Source organism: Aspergillus niger (assembly GCF_000002855.4).
Source record: "Aspergillus niger supercontig An02".
Taxonomy (NCBI): Eukaryota; Fungi; Ascomycota; class Eurotiomycetes; order Eurotiales; family Aspergillaceae; genus Aspergillus; species Aspergillus niger.
Genome location: NT_166519.1, coordinates 1,629,122 through 1,651,582, shown reverse-complemented (window position 1 = coordinate 1,651,582; position 22,461 = coordinate 1,629,122). Strand labels below are relative to the sequence as shown.

At 48.7% G+C, this 22,461-nt stretch overlaps 5 protein-coding genes across 5 annotated transcripts; 3 read left to right on the top strand and 2 right to left on the bottom strand.

Annotated features, from left to right (window-relative positions):
• Positions 1-895: 895 nt before the first annotated feature.
• On the top strand, positions 896-1,392 carry An02g06930 (hypothetical protein; the record flags this gene model as incomplete). The annotated part of the gene is made up of 3 exons (XM_059746387.1): positions 896-957; positions 1,151-1,250; positions 1,306-1,392. 3 exons carry the CDS (start codon positions 896-898, stop codon positions 1,390-1,392), a joined length of 249 nt encoding a protein of 82 aa, XP_059603407.1.
• Positions 1,393-7,866: 6,474 nt separating this feature from the next.
• Positions 7,867-8,267, top strand: An02g06920 (hypothetical protein; the record flags this gene model as incomplete). The annotated part of the gene is made up of 3 exons (XM_059746386.1): positions 7,867-8,056; positions 8,121-8,153; positions 8,194-8,267. 3 exons carry the CDS (start codon positions 7,867-7,869, stop codon positions 8,265-8,267), a joined length of 297 nt encoding a protein of 98 aa, XP_059603406.1.
• A 2,052-nt stretch (positions 8,268-10,319) lies between these two features.
• On the bottom strand, positions 10,320-12,953 carry An02g06910 (uncharacterized protein; the record flags this gene model as incomplete). The annotated part of the gene is made up of 5 exons (XM_001399788.3): positions 10,320-10,416; positions 10,475-10,601; positions 10,660-12,397; positions 12,486-12,581; positions 12,642-12,953. The coding sequence occupies 5 exons, from the start codon at positions 12,951-12,953 to the stop codon at positions 10,320-10,322; spliced, it is 2,370 nt and encodes a 789-aa protein (XP_001399825.1).
• Positions 12,954-17,802: 4,849 nt separating this feature from the next.
• On the top strand, positions 17,803-18,983 carry An02g06900 (uncharacterized protein; the record flags this gene model as incomplete). Its single annotated transcript, XM_001399787.1, has 2 exons — positions 17,803-17,862; positions 17,973-18,983. The coding sequence occupies 2 exons, from the start codon at positions 17,803-17,805 to the stop codon at positions 18,981-18,983; spliced, it is 1,071 nt and encodes a 356-aa protein (XP_001399824.1).
• An 876-nt stretch (positions 18,984-19,859) lies between these two features.
• An02g06890 (uncharacterized protein) lies at positions 19,860-22,364 on the bottom strand (the record flags this gene model as incomplete). Its single annotated transcript, XM_001399786.1, has 1 exon — positions 19,860-22,364. The coding sequence occupies one exon, from the start codon at positions 22,362-22,364 to the stop codon at positions 19,860-19,862; it is 2,505 nt and encodes an 834-aa protein (XP_001399823.1).
• Positions 22,365-22,461: the final 97 nt, after the last annotated feature.

Genomic DNA, 22,461 nt, shown 5'->3' with positions numbered 1-22,461 from the left:
GATCGCCAAGCGCTATTCGATCCGGGCCTCGAAGTTATTCGGAGAGGAAAGGGAAGGGCGGTGGTTGTATGTATGTATACGTTCCCCGAGCCGTTTTTATTTAGGAGTGTGGGAAGAAACACTGGTATTTCTGGACTGCGGTGAAAACGGCTCAAGTGTCACATCCCAATCACCGTCTATCGGGGGAAGAGAAGCGATCGCAGGGATTGCGACCACAAAGTGGGCGACTTGGAGATGATATCGAGGATCGTGAGGAGCGGAGACAAAGAGAGGAGGGGGTGGGAATAAGTTGGGGAAGAGGTCCGAGTGGTGTTCGAAGACGAGAGTGGATTTTGGCAGGTATTGGGTTTATAGCGGATGCGCCCCTTACTCAAAGATCATATGAGAGGCGGCGGTGGGAGAATGAGGACGACTGCAGAGGGAGAGGGAAAGAGAAGGAGAAAAACGACAGAGAGGGAGAAGAGGAAGAGGAGGAGAGGAGGAGAGGAGGAGAGGAAGCGACAGGCAAGAAAGAAGATACGTATGCCGTATAAAAATGTACAGGAATAGCGGGGAGACGATAAAAGGGTAGGAAAAAAGAAAAAGAAAGAGGAAGGGGAAGTAGTACTTGAGGGCCCAAAGGAGGGGAGGAGAGAGGAAAGAGGAAGGTGATGATGAATGTTGGGGGAGTCTGCTGGAACTAGACGGTAAGACAAGCCCCCAATAATAGTTCGGATGTAGGGTGGATATGGACGCTGAGAGGATGAAGCCGAGTACCTCTGAGAGCACTGAGAAGGGAGCAAAGCAGTCCTAAAAGATTCAGAAAGAGATTTCCTTTTTCTTTTCTTTTCTGGGATCGGAGGATTTGTGGAAAGAATGTGATAGTTATTAATAAAAGAAGAGAAAAAGGGACCACATGGGAGGCGTGGTGACGTGCAATAATAACGGTTGGTTGAGTGATAAAAAAGCGCAAATGAGGTAGGTATGAAGGAAACCTTCCAGAAACTCTTCTGTCCCTTTCTGTGCTTTCTCTTTCTTTCTCTGTCGCGTCCTGCTATTCTTTTCCTCTATTTAATCCACTTTTCTCTTTTTTTTTCTTTCCTGATTTCTGATTTCATTTTCCCTAAATTCATTTTTTTTTCTCAGAAATATACTTTTTTCGGAAAAGTAGATTAATCTCTGGGTCAGTCTCCGAGATGATTTTCTGGGTCGGACTCAACCAGAAGAGACCCAGGATCAGTGGGGAGGGTGTGAGGGGTGGTGTGGATCCGGTAAGTAGTAATATTCCGTCGTATTACATTGGTATAATACCTTTCCCATATACAGCTGTACTTTACGGTTTCTGTATTATACCATCAACAACAACAACTACACCTGAACTACTTACTAGTTGTTATAACCACTACTAGATAGATAGATAGCGAGCTAGCATAGATAGGACTGCCAAACATCTCTGCCACATTTCAATGAATCCCCCGACAGTCATGATAACCTGTTCCTCGACATTCCAGACGTTCGGATCATCATATCTCCTATGCTCGGTTATCCTGCCTTGTTGAACCGGTGCATATAGGATGCAGTGTGGGCTCTTGGTGGTGTAGTAGGCCCCAGAGCAATAATACATAATAGGTATAGAAAGCCACCTGTACCTATCACTAACCCCGAAGCGACCACGATACGGCATCAATCCATACAATGAAGTGGGTTCGAGCCGATTTCCGATTTTCCAATGAACAGGCACCTTTTGTAAATCCGGGTCCTACGTCATCCTACCCAAGAAACAGAACACAGTAACAGCAGTGCACTGACAGCCCCATGATAATGCAGAGAGAAAAGTCATTGACTTGCCGTTGCGCACAGCCCTACACAGTACCTGGGACATTTCACGGGCGGTACCTTAGCAGCCAACGATCAGCCACAAATCTGTAAGCCCATCCCAAGCCAGTGGTAACTCAGGTATCCTTACCGATGTGGTAGTAGTGGGTGGTTCTTTTGAGTTGGACGTGCGTGTAAAAGTACATACCTTCTCTGGCTACTCAGTTAGGTTACTTAGTTACCTATATCCCCTTTCAGTATCTATGGCGCGGCTCTGAACCGCGGTCATAACGCACAGCGTACCGAATATTTCCTTCAACGACTATGACACTTGCTAATACACTTTGCCGACAAACATACACCCTATTCTCGTCAGGGAGGTAAAGGAAACGGGAAAGAATTGGGACATTCCCGAGGCTGGTAATGGAGGACAACAACAACAACACTGATCCCGGTTTTGGAGAGAGGGTCGTCTCCTTCCCCTCCTTCCTGTACATACGCGAGGGAGCTGCTGGTGCTACTGTTTCTGCTACTGTGCTCACTCACGCCCAGCCTCGCGAGTATCCGGTCGCGGAACTAACGTCAAGAAGAGGTATCTAGAAACATCTTTTGGTTTTTCCTCCTTCCGACCCCAATTTGTCCACTTAAGTGGATCCACCAAATTGACATTTAATTTCACAGAAAAGAAAAAAAAGCGGACTATTGCCGAAGTAGGCATCCGGCCAGACCACCTCAGCCTATTGATCTGCAAGCGTTATCACATGGCACCAGTGTCATTATATGATTGACGGTGTCCGCATCCTGGGTAGGTAGTAGCGCTCCTCCCAACGGCCTATCTATCTATTCTGACAACGCATCTCTACTCAAATCAAATTATACGGTCTGCAATTGGTCTCGCATTATTTCATACCGACATGGGGCAACGAGGTCAGAAAAGAAAAGGGATGATGAGGGGGCAGATCAGATGGATCACACACACATACAGCTGCGGGCAGCTGGGATCCAGGCTGACTGACTGACCTTGGGAGAGTGGAGGACGCATCTACATGGAGAAGTGGGAGCGAGTGGGTAAAATAACTACCAATGCGTGCTTGGAAGTGAAACATCCCGAACTTCCCTAAGCGACAGTTATGGAGTCGAAATGGAGTCGGAAGCTGGGCCGGGAGCTTATTCTGTCGTGCACGGGGTCTTACTGGGGAGCATCGAACCATGAAGCGCCCACTAACCATGGATATGGACTATTATGACACAAACCTGCGCCAAGCACAGACGCACAAGGTTTGGTTTCACACTGCTTGATGCTGCAGGTCAACAGAAGAAAGTAAAACTAACTCCTGGACAGACTTACGTCTCAAAAAAATCTCATTATCCTCACCGACCAGAGATATCGGACTCTACACTTTGTTGCGAGCTTCGACGGCTGATACTGTATTATACTGCGTACAGGGATTGTATGAGAAATGTAAAGGGATGTAGGGCTAGACCGATGCCGATTGCTTGGGATGATGTCCCGCCAATCAGAAGCATGGCATGTCGGACCCCGGGTCACATCGGACGGAGTTCCTCAGAACCTTATTACCTAAACAGCCGTGTCGTTGGCCTGGGGCATGCGAAAGTGACACTCCCGTAATTACCTTAGTCAGCGACACACGGTACTCAGCCAATACTCACTAGGGATTGGGGAGACACCTGAAGTGAAAGAAGGCAGAAAAGACACTAAGGCACCGACCAAACAGATCCCGTCCATGAACGCAGTCTCCTAATCTACATGCCCATGATCAGACGAAAACACCAAAACATAGAGATCTGTTTCCTCTTTCGAAGACAAGAAGCACCGGTTACGTCATGTGTCTCAGGGGTACCGGGGTGAGAGAGAGGAGGGGGGCGCTGACAGTTCATGCCTGCCATCTGGAGGAATTTCAGAGCTGACGATTGCTATAGTACCCTAGTTACCTGGAGTGGAAATGATAGGTTCAATTTAAACAAAGTGTCGCGCGATAGAATTCATGACAACGCTCCCTCTGATTTGTTGGACGACTGCTCCGGGTAAAGGGGGGGGATAAAAGACCCGCCACTAATGCACCAATTGCTGGCGGTTTCACGCAGACGGGCAGTCCCCGGATTACATCATAGCATTCAGGAGTTCCTTTTTCTATTATTTCTTTTTTCTTAATTTGCTGCTTACAGTGTAACTAGCACAATCCCTTATTTAGCTATTTTTTTTCGGTTTCTCCACCAGCATGCGCAGGTGCATTGCGCATTGCGCATTGCCGCATCTCTGCTTTGAAAATCTTTTGGGGTGGTACTTAGTGCTTTCGCCTAACGTCATGGACGGGATCGGTCTAGACGCAGCACACAGCAACAGAAACAGCATCAATACTTACACAGTAGATGAGATGCTAAACTAATTGCAGAAGAGATGCGTGCAATGCAAAATGCAATGCGATGCATTCTCTTTCCGATGATAAAAGTGTTTAGTCAATCCTGCTAATGACTCAAGTCGGTGTAGACGGCATGCATAAGATGACAAGTAGTAATTAATCCTTTACTTTCGACCAGTCGTGATCAAGAGATCTTCAATGAGGTGTATATTGTGGCTGCTTTAGTATGTTTTGGAGTCAGTCCTTTCTTATCGCGGGGAGGGATGCGGTCCCATTCTCACCTTCCGCCCCCTGTCATGTTGTTGCTTATCTGTCTGCCCACTCCTGACATACAATAATGATTCGATAGACTCTGTCAGGAGACTCTATCGTGTCGTATAGAGAAACAGGTTTAGACTTGCGGATTCGCGCTCGAAGCGAGCTCTCTCAATACCGGAGTGGAAGTTAATTGCGGCAATCAGCAACATCAAATATATATATTCATCCCCAGATACCAAACCTCGTATGATCACTGCCATAGCAGTCCATGGTAGTATGACAGGAATACACGAAAAACCAGATAGAACAACATTCTCGTGGATAGATCGACACGAAAACCACCTCGAAACATCACGAATAACCTACTACAAAATAGAGAAAGGAAGCTGAAGAACTGCAAGCAGCAAGGCACACTCAACCCGTCTCTCTCTCTAAGTTCATACTTACTTATGGTGTACTACTTGAAGAAGCAATCTTATTCGCGGAAGCTTCTTGCGCGGCTAATACCCTTCGAGTCACATAAGTCATGTCGTGCTGCATGACAACATACATGCTTGCTTACATCAACTACTAGATAACTGGAGACTGTGTGTGTCCTGTCCTATGGGACGGAACCCATAACAAGGAAAAATATAGCCCGCATTCGGTATGTTTGTCGCACTTTATTCCTAAATCATGACACTTCTGTGATAGAAGGAATAAGAGGAACCATGTACATACATGACAGATAATAAAGGGGTGACAGATCCATAGCAGCATACCTTAGAAAGACAAAAACCCGAGGTGTAGACGTCAAAAGCAATTCATTATTCGTGGATAGTATTCCGCAGGCAACAGATTGTTGGGCAAGTCTCAATTGCCCGAGAGAATCGAATAACAATCAATCATTGAAGAAAGAAACAGCGAGAAAAAAAAAAAACACGAAAGGGAGAACAGTTACACAACCAACCCACTAACGCATCCTCTTTGAACTCCGCTCTACAATGACCCAAGAATCCACCATCCCAAGATCCATCCCTCTCATCCAGTGGGTTCTTAATCCGGAAATCTGGAACAACCTACCCGCTCCGCCAAATCCAGTCAAGAAAGACAAACAAAATAAACGGCAGGGATGGACAGCCCGACGGACGGGCCATAGGTGTGGATGCAAGTGGTTCGTTCGCAACCGCAGTCAAGATTTCTTAGCTGAGGAACAAACCGCATATAATCTCCGGGGCGAGAAAGCCATTATTACTGGGCCGGTGGCGATGAGGCGGGTGGCCCCTCCTCTCGTCCCTCCCCTCTTCAGTCGGGGGTCGGGTATATTGGTGGTTTAGTATTGGGGTCAGTGGGTATCATGGTATAGTTGTATGATATTATGTACTGGCGATGTATATACGATGGTATGTGCTTTACAGGAGTTTACAGTGTGGGTTATGTTTTTTCATTTAGTGTGTTGTTTGTGTTTTGTAGAGCGGGATACGATAACCCAGTCATGACCAATTACTACTTACTACTTTCAACGGCACTCTCTATACTACTAAGCGGATGAAGAATAAACTTCAGCTGATTGATGAATGTAACCACAAAAAGTAATCAATGAGATAACTCACAGACCACAGCCAAGTAAGTACTTTTGTAATTCACAACGGAAGTCGTCAAGTCAGTAGGACGGAATAACGTAAACTTCAACCAGTCATTTCATTCAATCAACTCATCCAACGACAACAAGAAAAATACAATTACTTTTTGAATTCAACCGGCATCACCTCCTTCGGCAATGAACTCATCAAAGATGAGGCGAACGAGCGATGGCATGCACGACATGGATTTCCCCAGTCAGTTCATATTAACTAACCACCCCCGCGGAGAGTAAAATCAGCCAACTAGGACAATGAAGTAAGCCACTATGGCAGTGCAACCTAAACTGCTGCCACTCTTAGCTCTATGAATTAATATCCTATGAATCTTAAGAGAATGCGTGAGGCTGTGTGATCCATGGTTCCGATCGAATCAGAAGAGGTCACGCAATCCCGCTCTCTGCCGTCTGACACGGCAGAGAGGATATGATGGAGGGGGGGAGGAGGAAGAGGAAGAGGGAGGGTGCAGGGATGTTTAGGAGTGTATCTGCCGGGCGTGGTGGCAAATATACTAGTATCAGTTGAGAGGCCGCGGATGTGGAACTTAGTTATGTCTGTCTTCCCGTCTGTCTGTCTGTCGGTTCGAACGGAAGCGGGATCGATCTACCGTTGTCATTTGGGATCAGATTCATTCGATCGATGCAATGCGATGCGATGACTCTATCATTACGTGTTTTAGAGAAAGGATCAGAGATCATTCTTTACTATCTCATTGACTAGCGTAGTGTCAAAACTACGGAGGACTCCGTGCCCCGTGCTCAGAAGGTCGAAGAGTAAGCAAGTGAGACATTTTGCTGAATGCGGGTATGTAGATTCGGGATTCGGGATATGCTTAAAAAGTACCGACTGACTCCCTTTCATTCTTTTTGCCTCCGTGGTAATTAAGTGAGGTATGGCGTGCGCTTGGCGACCGGTATGTGTGTGTGTGTGTGTGTGTGTGTGTGTGTGTGGATGATCATCTCGATACTTACTCATAAGATAAGTGGGTGGAGTGACAGGCGGACAGATACTTCATGTAAGTAAGTAGACGAATGGGGAGATCTACTACCTACTTGGTGACCTACATGATAGCTGAGTAGTCTATGGGTAAGGGAAAAAGAGAAAGGACCCTATTACTTACTTACTGAGCAAATCAAATAGGGTTCTATTGTTATGCTCGCCATACCATACTTACTTACAGCGTGTAAGTAAGAGAGCAGTATTTCATGGCTTAGTGGCTGCATACAACTGGCTATACCTAGGGCAGAGGAAGAACCAGAAGATCAAAACCAAACGAAAGAGGAAATACACACCTTACCATATGAGTAGGTCCAATTGAATTTCATCCCATCCCAAGGAACTATTGTTCCATGGTTCTCAGGAAAACTTGGTTCCATGAAACAAATTCTCCGGTCAGGTAGCAATACATACATTACATGTGACTGAATTGATATTCATCCGTTTCAGGCAATAGCCTACTCCGGACTATGTGAACTACTCTGCTCGGGGCAATATAGATGAATAGATTTGCAGATGGGCAGTAAAGCACATAGGAAATAAGACAGAAAAGGAAGATCTACTTTAATTTACCACGCGCCTTCTAATACTCCCCAGCACACAGCAAAGAATCGATTGATCGATGAAGATGACCCGAAATAATCCCATTGTGGCGTAGATAGTGACAGGACTAGTTAGTGCACTTGGCTTTATTGATCCGTAAGTAAGTAGTAATCTTCTTCTGCTGCCTTTTACAAATCTTGACTGCTGCGTTTCCATTTCCCCTTGCGTGGAATCAATGTGGAATGTTCGAACAGTCGCTCACTTGCTTTGCTGCCATGCTGATGCCCAATGAATCAATTGTTCGGTGCCTGATATTGATGATTGTTTTCCTGATTCGCATTCTTCCTAAAATATGGTGCATGCATACCATACCTACTGAGTATACTATACTCATGAATACTGGTCCTTTTGATACGAACGTAACCGAATTGCTTAGTTTTTGGTCACCTGAGGGGAAGGGACCTGGTAATTACCGGTAGTACGATGTAATTAACACACAGGGTATGTTACTGCTATCTTGTAACTATAGGTAGGTCTATCTTAGATATAGGGGATAAGATAAGTAAGTAGTAATAATAGACAGACTTAACACCTCTATCAAGATACTCCGTACTCCGTTTCACTCACATCAACTGCTATGCAGAAGATACTCCTACAACATGATAATCACTACTGACTACGCAAGTTTACACCCAACTATTAACGTAGCATTAAAGAATACTAACAAGGTTGGACACAACCACTTAAGTGACTATACTATCCCAAAGAAGTAAAAGAAGCAAGCTTTGACAACCGTCCATCCGTCCAGCGGCCCCAAACTGTAAGCAACTACTAAGTATGGAGCTCGATCCCCGCACAGACACCAATGCAGCCACATCCCCAACAGCGAGTCCTACTCCATCAATCAATCAATCAATCAAACAATCAACCAACCCTCAACGGTCCCCTATCCCATCTACTCTACTAGTCCCATGAAGGAAGGAGTACAAACCCCAAGCCAACATGTAAAGTGACAAAGTCTCATAGATCACCACTACTCCCCATCCAGCAAGAAGGTTCCTCCATGTTCTTCCTTTCCGAGAACAAGAGGAAGAGAAGAGGGGGTAAAAGAAAAAGGAGCAGGTGACACACGGAGGGTATTCCAAATCGTCCTGTGCCAATCCTACAGCGCCACCCCATCATCCAGCATCTTGGCTGACTGGATGGCGTTCGGTATGGCTGACACGGGACGGATCCATTGGTTGAGGGTCCCAAGGTCTAGGTAGGGTACCTGACGCCGTGGCTGAACCATAAGGCTGATGGCGATCAAACCAAACTAAACCAAGGGGGGTGGGTGGTTGTCGCACTCACTCGAAAGAAAGGAAAAGGAAAGAAGAAAAAGAAAGGTTGATCGATCGACGCACTAGAGCAAGCAAGCAATAGCAGTATATGCAGAGTTAGGTTCGATTTGCACCGGTCCGAACTTAAAGGGGTAAGAGAGACATGTGAAATGGATGGAAGAAGCAATAGGAGGCGAGTTGAGGCATATTATGGGTAGAGTGAGGGTTTGTGAGGATTATTCTAGTCACCGGCCGTCCATGACGATGTAGAGTGTGTTTGTATGATGGTTTATTGCACGCTCGTGGTCTGTTCCATCTCTTGTATGCATCGTAGATGGTAGGATGTGGTCACTGCTTCGGATAATGGTCTTCGCTATCTCTGATACCCTAGCTAGATGCAAGTCATACTAAGGGTATGACCGGTCTCGATGCCATGCATATCATCCGCATGCAAATCGCGATCTATCTTTCATCCGTTGCGGATCGCGATTGAGTGCAGCGAAGCTATACTAATCGTCAGCCAGCCACCAGACACAACATCTTAGGAGAAGCAGGTGATCTGTCACGGATGGTTTGATAGCTATCTACCCGACGCATCTATCCGCCATCAATCTTCCTCGTTCTATTCCAGAATCGTCTGCACATCTGCCAAGGTGTAATTACCAAACTCTACGGCTACATCTATTGCAGTAGATTAGGACGAATCAAGTGCCATCACTGGCAGATGCAGAGCATGTGCAATTATCTATGGGCCATTCGGCCAACTATCAATTATGTCCCCTAAACAAATATGTCCCCAGTATGAATCGCCATGATCCAAGTCCCGCTTATTTCATGGCATGCACCGTGTACTGACCCATTCCATATATTCAGTAACAGTCCCTCAGCACTGATCGAACCGGCAAAGAGAGAAGAAAGAAAGAAAGAAGTGACATAAGAAACGACAAGGAATGAAGGCCACCGCAACTCCCGGGCGCCGCCCAATGTAGACAGTCAAGATTCAAATGGCAAGCCCACAAGGAAAAAACAAGAAATGTAATGGAATATAGACATGTGCGCTCGAAGGCGCGGGGCAGACATACTGCGCAGCTCTAGTCTGCCAACGATTCCGCTCGATGATCGGCCTTGCTGCTGGCCAACAGAAGTCGTCGAGCTGGGCCGAATTGCAGGTGACATCAGACGCAAGCGCATCTGTATTCATGAGTGAAGATCATGAGACGGTTCATTCGGTGAATGGCATAAGGCGCATGCCCAAGTTGAGTGATATGTTGCTGAAACCTCCTTCAAGGTCTGGACCAGGTGCTGCAAGGCGGGTCAAGTATGGCCATTATCAGCGAAGCGATGACTCGCAAGACTTAACCAACACCTATGCTGCAAGCGTTGGCAATCCTTTGATTGGCATGCAATGATCAATGCATGATTACCAGCGAGAAGCTGTCGATCCAGGGTCCACTGGAGCCGGAAATGCCGGCAATCTTATAACCAAGTGGGGGGATCAGAGTGTATCTGGATTTCCGTTAGAAAAGCGGGTTTAGTAACGAGGCAGAAACAGGCTTGTTCATACCCTGAGCCTCCCGAGGCGTTTCCATAGATGCCAGACTTCCTGCCCTGGCTGGTCAAAATCTCGATGCCATCGACCCACGCTCCAGCGCGAACATAGAAGCCAAGTATAATTTCACCTCTCCGGGTATCTGTCAACTTGTTAGACCATAATCGCACGATCCCATCAGAACTGCGCCATGCACTTACCAAGCACAAAATCATCAGGCTTCCCACCACGATTGCCGAAGAGCTGGCTCGTAGCATCCTCGTAGAAGAATTCCAGACCATAGAGCGCATTGTCATGGTATATCCGAATAGAGGTAAGGATCTTAGTCGACGACGCAGAGGCACAGTCAAGCAGCAGCTGCTCTGGTTCACTACCTTCGAGCTGCGAAAGGCCCACCTTGTTTCCTCTGTACCCGGTATGACTCTTGGGAAGCTTGACCAAGTTCTGCTTCGACTTCAGATTGCTAACCGAGTCAATGTTGTGACTCCCGAGGGCGCCAGAGTAGACGACCACACGGATAGACTTCTTCTTCTCTTTCTCGGTTCCATACACGCGTTGTCGCAGTTCGCTTTCCGTCACCGTGACCTGCCTTGGCAGTCCGTTGCTGCTCGACTCGCTGTTCAAGTATTCGATAAAGCTGTGGCATACATTGTCGCCTTCAGCGTAGAGTTCCATGAATGCGATACCCGTCGAGGCAGTGAAAACGATTTTACCGTTCTCCACCGGCCAAACCGAGACGCTATCGTCCGAGCCCACAGGAGCATCGCCGGGAAGCCGGAAGCAGGGGTGGAACCGAAAACGCAAAGTGTCCAGCCGATGCCAACTACACTCATCTTGAGGTAGGCACAATTTGAGGCCCTGCGTCTTTGTCCGAGTCGCAAAGGGCTCACGTGTAAGGAAGGTCCGGTTAAGACGAACATAGTCCCTGAGCATGATACCCGACTCCTGATGTGGACATCCAAAGAGATGCCCGACTTCATGGAGATGAGCACCAATACCGATGTTAGCGGCTTCCCAGCTGGAACCGCCCTCACCGGAATCGTTAGCCACATAGTCTGTGTCAGTCCTGGTGCAGTCCGACAAGGCGTCTACAACATCCTCCAAGCTGGTGGGGTAGCTCTGCAGGCTGTGGGAGCCAAATATCGCTAGCTTGAGATCCCCGGTGCCTGAGCCCAGAGCGGCGTGGCCAGTGATGGTCTGGGTGCCTACATCCCAGTGGGAGTCGAGAAGCAAGACCGAGACGTACTGCTTCTGACCGGGTCGAAGACGGAAATGGTCTTTCACCGCATCTCTTGCGATGCGGAACAGTTCATCCTTGTGGGTAGCAGAATCATTCTGCTGGGCGAGGTTGAGATCTCTGAGCTCTGCGACCGTCTTGTCAGTCCGGACAACGTGGACCTTGGCCTCATTCCGCATCTGGCCATTGAGGGCATCACGGCGGCTCAAAGTGCCTGCTTGCCATTCTTCTTCGAACCGGAAACACCGACGGCCAAAGTTGTTACGGAACATCTGTTCACTAGTGAATGCCTGCCAAAGATACGCCGCCATGCGGTACTTTTGGATCGCAGTTTCGAGACCATTTCCTTCCCGCTGTTGTCTCTCGGGCACGGCGTCAAATGTGCCATCGGAGTCCTTTCCGAGCAGAACGACGAGGTGCAAGGGCGGCGTATTGACCAAGGGAAGGTAGTTGATACAGATATACGACGTATGGACAGTCTGATGCGCACTGCCGGACGAATGTTTGGCTGTGACAAAGTCGAAGCGCAGGCGATTCGGTCCCGGAACCAGGTGCACCAAAGTCTTGAAGTGAGCAGATGTAACGGGCCACGGGACCGAGGGGAAGCTGTCCTGATGGTGGGAAACCGTTACAGTTCCGTCCAGCGGATGTTGTCTTGGGTCTCCTATTTGGCCATACACCAGCAGTACCTTTTGATGGACCTGTGGAGGAAGTAATAATAGTCAGCCCTGAATACGCTCATTGATCCAGTAACGAGGAATCAGAAAAAAAGAGTAGCGGAGTACAAACCCAAGAGTTATCGGAGATGGAGATGATCCTCGGAGCATAAGGAGAGGAGGGAGTAGGCGACCGCACAGCCCCATTGACAGACATATTACTGCCAAACTGCAGAGAGTAACCCAAGTGGTCAGTCAAGGAACCGCACCCAGAGTGGGTCACACTTACATAGGCGCTATTCCGCTGCGACGGAGCCGTGAGCAGGCCAGGGCGTTGGGGAGGCGCAGAAAGAGGAGAGACGGCGTTGTTGGAGGTGCCGTTGCTTTCGCTGAGGGATGGTAGATTGGGAGAAGAGAGAGTTGGCTTGATTGACGAGGGTGGAGTGAGAGAGCTGTAGGAGGCTGTTTCAAGCGTGGATGATGATTTTCCCGAAGTCATTTCCCCATTGGACTGAGACTCGTTGGACTTTGTCTCTGGCGCTGACTTGCTGGGGTGAATGTTGGCTTTCGAGCGACGACGGAGCTGTTTAAACAACGGCATGATGGGCGGTGTTGCTGGTAGCTGGTTGCTGTTGCTGCTATGGAAGAAAGAAGAAGACCGGAGGGTAGTTGGTGGATGGGGCAGTAAGTATACCGGAGAAGGCAAGAGTGACCTTTGCCTCGTTTTTGCCTTCTTCAGGGAAGAATGAACTGGACTCTTCTAATTGAGAAAGCCAAGTAGAAGTAATCTGCCAGGGATAGATGAACGAGCGACTGCGATTCAAACGCTGTTTCTTTCTTCTTTTCTTTTCTCTCTCTTGTTAATGGGTTTCAATTACTTTTATTTTTTTGGTCTTCTTTTCTTTTGTTATTTTTAACGAGAGATTCGTGGACAGCTCAGCGTTGACGACAACGAGAAGATCGGAGAAAGAGGAGAGCGACCGTTTGCGGCAGCGAGTGACGAACGAATGGCAGAGACACCCCGCATCAACCAGAGTGGCATCCAGGAACCGGGCGAGGATGAAAGTATAAACGAGAGGAAAGGCTGGAATGGAACGTCAAGTGACAATTGACTTAGCGGAAGTCCATTTAGCGAGCTGGCAGGAAGGAAGTGGAATGATGGGGGGAGAGAGAAAAATAGAAAAATAAAAAAATTATAAAACCCAGGAATGATCCCAGAAACAAGGAACGAGGGACTTTCCGAGGGGAAGAGCGAGGAAAAGAGGGGAGAGGGAGAGGGAGGGGGCAGGACAGGACAGGACAGGACAGGCAGAAGGGGGGAAAGGGAAAGGGAAAAGGGAAAAGGAACGAAAGGGAATTAATTGGCAAATTGGCAAAGCAAGCAAGCAAGCAAGCCTGGAGACAAGAGACTCAGAGAGAGAGAGAGAGAGAAATCAGGATGGAGTCGATTAGTGCCTGGACTAAGAGCTAATCGCGAACAATAATGTCATTGGTATGTGAGACAGCAAATAATAATGCAATCTCACCTGTCTCTAATCGGCGTAGACGAAGACCTAGATCCAGTTACCTCCTTTCGAACCCAAAGCTTGTTCTGTTCTTTTCTTGTCTCATTGCGTGGCTTGAATTTAGTGAGGGAGTTAGTTACATGCTACTATCTTAGTTGGTGGTTACTGTCTTCGGTTGAAATCAGATCTGACCACTAATATGACGAACTAACTCGGGTTGAACGACGTTGATTATCGGCTCATCTTCCCTTCCAGCCTCCATCTGTTTCCATCTAGAAAAATCAAATCGAACCCGATCATCGGTCTCGGGGAGGGAACTTTGTTTCCAAAAAAATACCCAGTACAGTGTGAGAGGTATAGAGAGTGATCAATATGGCACTTCTCTGTGTCCAGCCCACGATGATAATATTTTAAAATAATCGTTCTAAATATACTAATATAATAATGACGATGGTAATAATTAACACCAATTTAAAAAAGGAAAAAAAAAAAAAAGAAAAAAGAAGAAGAAGAAAAAAAAAGAAGTAAAATTGGTCCAGGCACTAAAAACGCAACTGCCACTCTGCAGTGGGGCGTATCCAGCTGCAGCTTCTTGTCCGTTGCGAATAGACAAGGATGTGTTACGTAGGCTGGCGGCCACTGGCCAACGGGCGGGAAGAGATAGCCTTCTTGGTTTCACCGTCTCACCACCCGAGACGGTGGAGCCAAGACGATCGCCGGCTATATTTGTCTCCGTTGGCGGTGCTTTGCTACTTTGTTAGTCTCTGCATCGCACTGCTCCTGCGTGCTGACTAGGATGTCCAGTAGGAGTAAGTTAGTCAAGTCCAGCAAGTCAAATTTGCCCCCTCCTAAGTCCTAACCCCCTCCCCCCATCCCCTCTCCTCCCCCCAAATGGGGCTTTATCTGACCCTTAATGACCCTGGCCGGTTATCTGGTCCCGGAGTAACTTGGAGTCTCATATTTCAGGGTAGACCGGGCCTCTGCAGGATGACAAAAAGGGGGTAGATAAGAAAAATAGATTTCCAGTAGAAATTGGCGAAGAAAGATAACCAGTACAAGTTTAAGTAGATAGGGACCGCGCAAGAGTCAGTGCTTTTTTTTGGAGGGAGAACATGGGACCCCTTAGGTCTCACCAACACTAAAGCAGTAAAACCAAGAGTCTTATGTCCCCAGCACGTCCAGTGGAAAGAGCATGGGACTGCGAGGACGGTACCAAGTTCTTCGTTCCAAGCACAAACAAGTAACTAGTAGTTGCTAGCATAGGCGTGTGGTTGACATCGTTGTTCCAATTGTGTTTTATTCCTGCTCTTTGCCCCTCCCCCTCTCTTCCTCTTCCCTTTTCTCTATGCGCGAACCATGTTACATATTTTAATCAGACTTCCCGTTTCCATGATTGCTTCAATGGCATTTTGCTTCACGGAGTATCTCCGGAATAGAGTAGAGTACTAAACTAGCAGAAAGGGAAAAGGAAAAGGACGCCAGAGCCCCAACCACCCAGCTACCAAGGACTAAAAGATTAGTAGTGTAAGTAGTGGTACTTGGGGGTCGTCATCGCCTCTCCCCTTTCCTTATCAACCACAGCTGCCAGTTTGCCTGGAGGGCCTGAGATTACCCGGAAGGGTTTAGACCCTGCAGGACGAGACGGGGCCAGTCCGCATGAAGCAGAAATCCAGATCCATCCATCCATCCCCAAACCTGGATGGATCCTGCTAATATCCCTCCTCGTTAGTATTAGTATCTCGTTGGCTTCCTTGGGGGCTGTGAGTCGGCGTCGGAGCCTGCCACCTCTTCTGTTCCTTATCACACGCCCTCAACTTGGTCGGACTGATTCGCTCCAGCGCAATGTCATCATCCGCCCAGATCCTCGCGAATCTTCTGCATAGTTAAGTAACTCATGACTTCGGCAGTATTGTTGTTCTAGTTCCTGTGGGGTTTAGTCCCAATCAGAACCGCCCGCGGACCTTTTTTCTTTCTCTCTCTCTTCTTCTTAGCTGTAGTAGCACCTACTTAAGTGCTTACTGTGGTCGTGAGTGAGATACTTCTAAGTAACGGAGAGGCTTTGAGCATGGTACTTCTCAGCTAGGTGCATACTAGCCGCTCCTCGTACACGTCATGCTTTTGCGTTCCCTGTTTCTTTAGTTACTGGGGTCCCATAACCTCGTCCCGTGTTGCTTTGTCCCGAATTATCAGTGCTTTCGCAACCTTTTCCTCGTCTCTAGCAAATCTCTCTCCCTGGTTTTTCATTGCACGAGGACCACCCAGTCTCCACCACCGTAGGGCTGGCTTGCAATTCTCTGTCTCTCATGTCCCGCTGAATAATCATGGCAATCAATCTGCTATGTTAGTCAATGAGCTCCCAAACTAGCTAAGGAGCAAACAACAGATGATCACTTCCTTTAAAACAGTGATCTCCGCTAGCGGGTTTGTCTCAAGAGCACAAGGCAAACACAGAGATAACTGCGGCAACAGAAGCAACAGGAAGATGAGTTTAGAATGTCGGGTACCACTGCTCGGGGTCCGACATACTCAACGCCCGGTCCAGCCAAATCCGAAGTGTTGCACTGTCGGCCCATAGCCGCCGCAAAGGCGTATTTACAATGACCCGCGTGCTCCAGAAGAGCTTGCTCTAACGCCTACTTCATAACTTGCTCTCTGTTTCAGTCGAGTGTATTTATGAACCATATGGCTGGCCGATACTCCGTGATTGACTGCCGTGTCCATCATACTCAAATGCTGTTAACACTGAACATCTGCCTGGCCTCCCTATTCGGAAAGTATAGGCAGCCCATGTGTAGAGATGCGTTGGTCAAACTCTACTACTATTTGAACATCGGCATACCCAAAAAGAAAGAAGACCGGGTCAGTACGAAGTATTCCTCCGGTCGGCAGGCATCGATCATTGGAAGAACTGTGATTATGCTCGATCGACTACTGAGGAAGTGAGGAGGAAGAATTCCTCTCTCCACAATCGCACGGCTGAAGAAATGCTGCGGGCGAGACAAAGAGAGGGGCAGGAATGAATGGATCGGAGAATTCTGTGGCATGTGTCTGACCAGTGGTGCGCTGGTGCATTCCGAGATGATCGCAGGAATCATTGGTTCAGAGTGGACGAGAATTGTCTGCCGGCTGCTTCAGAAGCGAGTCGCAGCGTTTAATTGTGCAACTTTTGTGTAGTATAACTTAAGCCCTCACGAGTCATGAATTATAGGGGATGTGAAAAAGCAAAGAAAGAGAAGGAATAATCAAACTCATGTCGAATAGAGAATGAGATGCATCAATTATCAAGTCTGTCACCTGTAAGGAATTCAGCTGCTATTGACGGCGACCGGGGAATCCATCCGTCAGAGGGAAAAAAACATCCCTTGGCTCAAACTGGCGACGATGGCAACTCTCTTTATCCACCACCCGCCCTCAATTGAAGAAACTTCTTGCCTTTCCCGCATTCCCAACACAAAGACCGTTTTCTTTGAGGTTGCAGGTTACCCAGGCAGGCCCGGACGACTTCCATACATACCAGCTATTCTCGCCGCTTCCGTGCCCGTGGGCGCTAAACGAAGAAGGGATTTCCCCAGAGTTCGTGGCTGCTTTAGGCCCATAGCCTCCCTTCCTTTCGCTGACCCGAGCCCAAACTAACCTCACTAAAACCACCGACTAAACTTGCCTGGTGAACTGAACCAACTACTGCTCTCTCTCACTCACTGGCTGGCTGCTAGCTCGTCACTCCGTTCGCCAATTGGATCCCATTGCAGACTCCTCTCCTCAGCCTTTCTCTCCCCCCTCCTCCCTTGTGCACCACCGACTTGACTCCTCCACTTCGAACCTGGACGTGGTTTCAAGTCCTTTACTCTCAGGGCCCGCACCTCATCAGCCGCCTTCGGTCGATGCTCACTGCCAGAGCTCTTCTACCGGCTGAACAGCGCTTCCTGTCCTCGATATTACCGAGCAATGGCTCTTACTCAACCTTCAACTTCGGAGAGGACGATCCGCAAAATTGACATTGCCCAGGTATGTGCACTTTCCTTGCTCTGCATGATGTGGTCTAAAATTTTACTTTTACCCTCTCTCCCTTGTCTGTCCAAGCCAAGTCTAATCGAATGTGTTTCTTTTACCACTAGGTGTCCCTCAGCCTTCAGGATCGTTTAGGCCTCGCCAAAGTCAAATATCAGAACGGACGTCTACAGGCCCTCGGACCAAACCATAATGGCGGAATACAGGTGTGCTTGGGAAGTGACCGGCCGTCGGATTCTTCGTCGGAGGTCTCGCACAGCCGGAGTGAAACCCCATTGACTCCGCCTCCCTTGCCCAACTCGTCATATTCAAAGGAGCTCCCTCGATCGTCTCGGAATAGACATGCAGCAACCTTCGATTCAAAGGCAATGCAGCCCATGCTGTCTGCCAGCCGAAAGCGTCTACGATCGGACTCAATTACAGACCGTACGATCAAAGCCCCCCGGGTGTCTTGGAAAAGTTCACACCACCTGCCTGAATCGTCTCCAGGCTTCAACCGACAGCACCTGAACCGACACCTTCCCATTCCCTTCATGTCAGATATCCCCGAGTATTCCTCGCCGGCATATCCTCCTCACTCAGAAGACGACAACGACCCCGACCTCCCCGTTCACAGTTTTCAGCATGTCAGCTCTATGGCAGGCTCTTCACCTCCCCGCACGCCTCCTCCCAAGCACGCCCGTCTATCCCGGAACGACCGACAATTGCGGCATGCAGACGGAGCAGATTTGCTTCTGTACCTGGCCAATTCCCCAACTCCGGCCAAACCGCAGCAGGCTCGGGACTTCCCTCCGTCGACTCCTCCGAGCCAGCACGCCGCTCTGCCGTCACTAACACCCACTCCTGGCGGCGGCGGCGTCTTCCCCAACTTCGGCACTCCGAATCAACAGTTCAACTTTGCCGACTTTGTGAATGTAACACCCAGTCCTGCCCAACCCCCCTGGGGCGGTCGCACGCCTGGAGGGCCCTCCAGAACACCCCTTGCGAACAAGGAGCGAAAGAGATCTAATCTTGACGGCCTGCTGCCCCCGAGCACGGACAGCCCGAGGAACCGCGGAAAGGGGCCTGCCATGGTCCTCCAACTCGGTGAAGAGCTGCGACCGGAGAAAAGCAAATAAATCTGGATGTACAGATTCTACCCTTCTTGTCTATGCATTTTCCCCCACCCCCATTGCTTATGACTCCTAATGACTGTTATGTTCTACCCACCTTCATACCCCGCCACTGTATCCAATGTCTAGTCAAAGTTCCCTTGTGTTATCCGGCCACGCCCTGTCGTGGGCCGGTACTATCGAAATAATGTACACGCCACCTGTCCATACCACATACCCCATTTTCTTTATGCCATGTTTTCCAAAGGACTATTGGAAACTGATTTCCTTTGTGTGCAAACATATCGTGTGACTCACTGTTCGGTTAATCTTGACGTTCCTTGTCCCTACTATCAACCACAGATACTCATGATATTGCTTTGATCAAGCAGAATACAATAGTACCATTCACACACGATTATACATCTCAATCAATGACCAAAGTCTCTACCTCATGACGTCTACACTTGACGACCCTGTAAATTATCATCAGAAACCGTATCTGACAACGAAAGTCACGAGGAATCACGACCCCGCAATACCTCCCACCCGGAAAAGGAAAGAGAATGACCCGTGTGCGGCTAACACAACGAATTTGCAAAATTGTGTTTACGCGACGCGTCTTTTTCTCTCGGGAAAGTTTAATTCGTGTTGATTTCGCGTTAAGGTTAGGCTGTTCTGGGTTTAGTGCGGGCTCGGTTGGATCGGGGAGTTTGCTTGTTTGGGGTTAGCTTGAGATCACGGATCTGGGATTACAGTCTGAGTACGTACTGGTGGTGAGAGGGGCACGTGACGGTTTTCTATCTACCATATAGAGAGAGAGTTGTTTGTAGTAGTAGTAAGTAGTAAATGATTATATTATATAGAGGTATGTGTCTTACATCCAACGTTCACAGTATCTAATTACTCTTCCTGCTCCTCAGCCAATGGCTCACCCCCCTCCTGCTTCGTCCGTTCCGACTGTTTCCTCCACAAATAAGCCAGATAGTCAGACGTGGTCGCCTCATCGATCGATTTATCCTCTCTGACTTTGAGAAATCGAGGAAACCGCAAACTCAGACCCCGTTCATCGCTAACTAATCCCAGAGCGGCCGTGTACGTAGGACTCAGCGTGATATCTGCGAAGGCCATCTCCCAAACTTCCTGCGGTTCGAACCACACGTCCGGCTCGCCGTAGTATTCGACGTAGCTGGGGCGGGAGATGACGTTGGGGGTACCCTCCGCGTACTTGTCCTTGTTGGCTTGGTAGAATTTGTCCGTGAAGCCCGACATGCACTTCGTTACGGCTTCGAGACTTCCGGTTTCTGGGTTTCGAACCGCAAGGAGGATCGGTGACCACCATTTCGCTTTGCGGCCTTGGCCGTGCCAGCCGGCTATGGGGATTAGGTCCAGAGTTTCTGATGAAGTGCTGTAGTCTTTTTTGACTTTGAGCCAGGATTCGAGGCGCTTGTCAGGCTCGTAGGTGGAGAGGAGGGCTTTTCGGCGGGTGTTTTTGGAGGGTTTGTTGTCTGTCATGTTGGTGGTTGGTTGGCCGGGTGTGGTGGGTGTTCCGTTGGAAGTGTCGACAGCTGGTGTGTCAATTCCTTCGAGATCAGGTTTTGGCATGTTGTCGAGCACTTTGACCATGATGCCTTCGCATTTGGTGTCTGTGGCACTCTTGAAAAACTCTAATACTGCTTCGGAGTCGGCTGAGGTGGCGTCGAGACTCTTCACCCAGGTGAACCGTTTGGGAATTTCCACGAATAAGCTCCGTAGCAGCTCTCTTCGCTCGCGGAATGATCGGTCGAGTAGTGGTTGGCCGTTCAGGTACATTAGGTCAAAGGCAAACAGACACACGTTGACTTTGATTGCTCCGATATCGACGTTCTTCTTCGCGCGATTGGTCAGGATCTGAAAAGCCTGTAGTTCCCCCGTTTCTTGATCAACGGCAACTACCTCCCCTTCGAGGATGAAGCTTGATACGCCTTCTCCTCTTATCTCTGGGACAAGAGACACCAGGTCTGGGTATTTCTCCGTCATATTCTCCAAGTGACGGGAGAATATTGATACTTTGCCTTGTACATCGCAATGCACTTGCGCACGCTGCCCGTCATATTTGTATTCACAGCTGAAATCGCGCCCTTGCAGCTTCGTTAGCATATCTGACAGATCCCGCGTGATGCTGCCTAGCATGGGTCTCAACGGAATATGTATCTGAAGACCACAGCGGACAAGAAGTTCATCTGTAGCTCCGACTTCAAGCAAGCAGGGGACGAGGTCATCGTAGTCCGGGTGTCTCGCATACGACGCCTTAACGATCTCTTCTGCGTTGCCGTAGATCTCAGCTAGCTCCTCTTTCTTCATCTGTGCCATTTCCCGCTGAGAGTAGATTGAGAATCCCGCTCCCTCTGGTTTGGAGTAAAGGAATGCTCTAGCCAGTGCAATGAGCATGGTAGTCTTGACAGCGCCGATGCGTAGATTTTGGACCAGAGTTCTAACAATGTACCGACTCTCTTCCGCACCACGGGCATCTTGCAGAAGTTTCTCGACGATCCTTTGCTTTGTCTCCTGGCTTCCACTCCCTTTGCTCATAGCTATCTTCTTGAGCGACTGGTAGACACCTTTGATTCGAAGCGGTTTAGGCTTCATCAATGTAAAAGACTGTCTCTTCTTGGCCTCGAATGCTACGTCGCCAGCATCGCCGTGCTTGTCGTACAGAGTTTTAAGGCCTTGGCTGTTCAGTCCGTACACCTTTTTGAGCGCTTTTGATATCGAGGACCCGCCAAGTCCAAGCTCCAATTCGTCGTATGGTGGGGATATTGAATTAGTCGCAAGCCATACAGCGGGAAGCACACTGGACGGGTCGGCCTCAATCAACACGCGGAGAAAATTGACCAATGTATCGACGATCTTGATGCGACTGGTTGTGGCATTTGCGAGCACAAAAGCTCTGGTCAGGAGGGCGTATGAAGCGTCGCCACCTTCCGAAGCCCAGTGTCCTTGCAGCTCGTGCGCATATTTGGAGGCATCGAACGTGATAGGACTCTGATCGAAAGGAACTGCAAGAGATACAGTGTCCTCCGTGCCTGTGGATGACTGCAGTGACAGGACGCCTTTCTTCTGCACTTTGGCCGGTTCCCGATCGTTATCGCCTGTGATTGATTGTGCCGAAATAGGCTCATCACTAGGCGTGTCGACTTGCGGATTTGAAAGCGCATGCTCCTGATCCCATTCGGCCTGCAGCTTACGAGCAAGCGCCTCGTCTGACAGAGTTTGTTCCGTGGGGACTTCGGGCACAGCATCAAATGCCTGCTGCGTCTTCTCGGCTTGCTTGGCTGCCTGGCCCTGGAAGAACGACGCTATGCTCCGGGAGCGCTGGGGTGTAGATCCGGGATCATCCCTCTTGCGTTTTTTAGCTGGACTGGACATGTCGAAGGTGTTTATAACTCATTCATATAGGAGTACGATGTATGGCAATGGCATACGACATTGCCCATCCCGCGCGCTCCATAGTGGCTGCAATGCG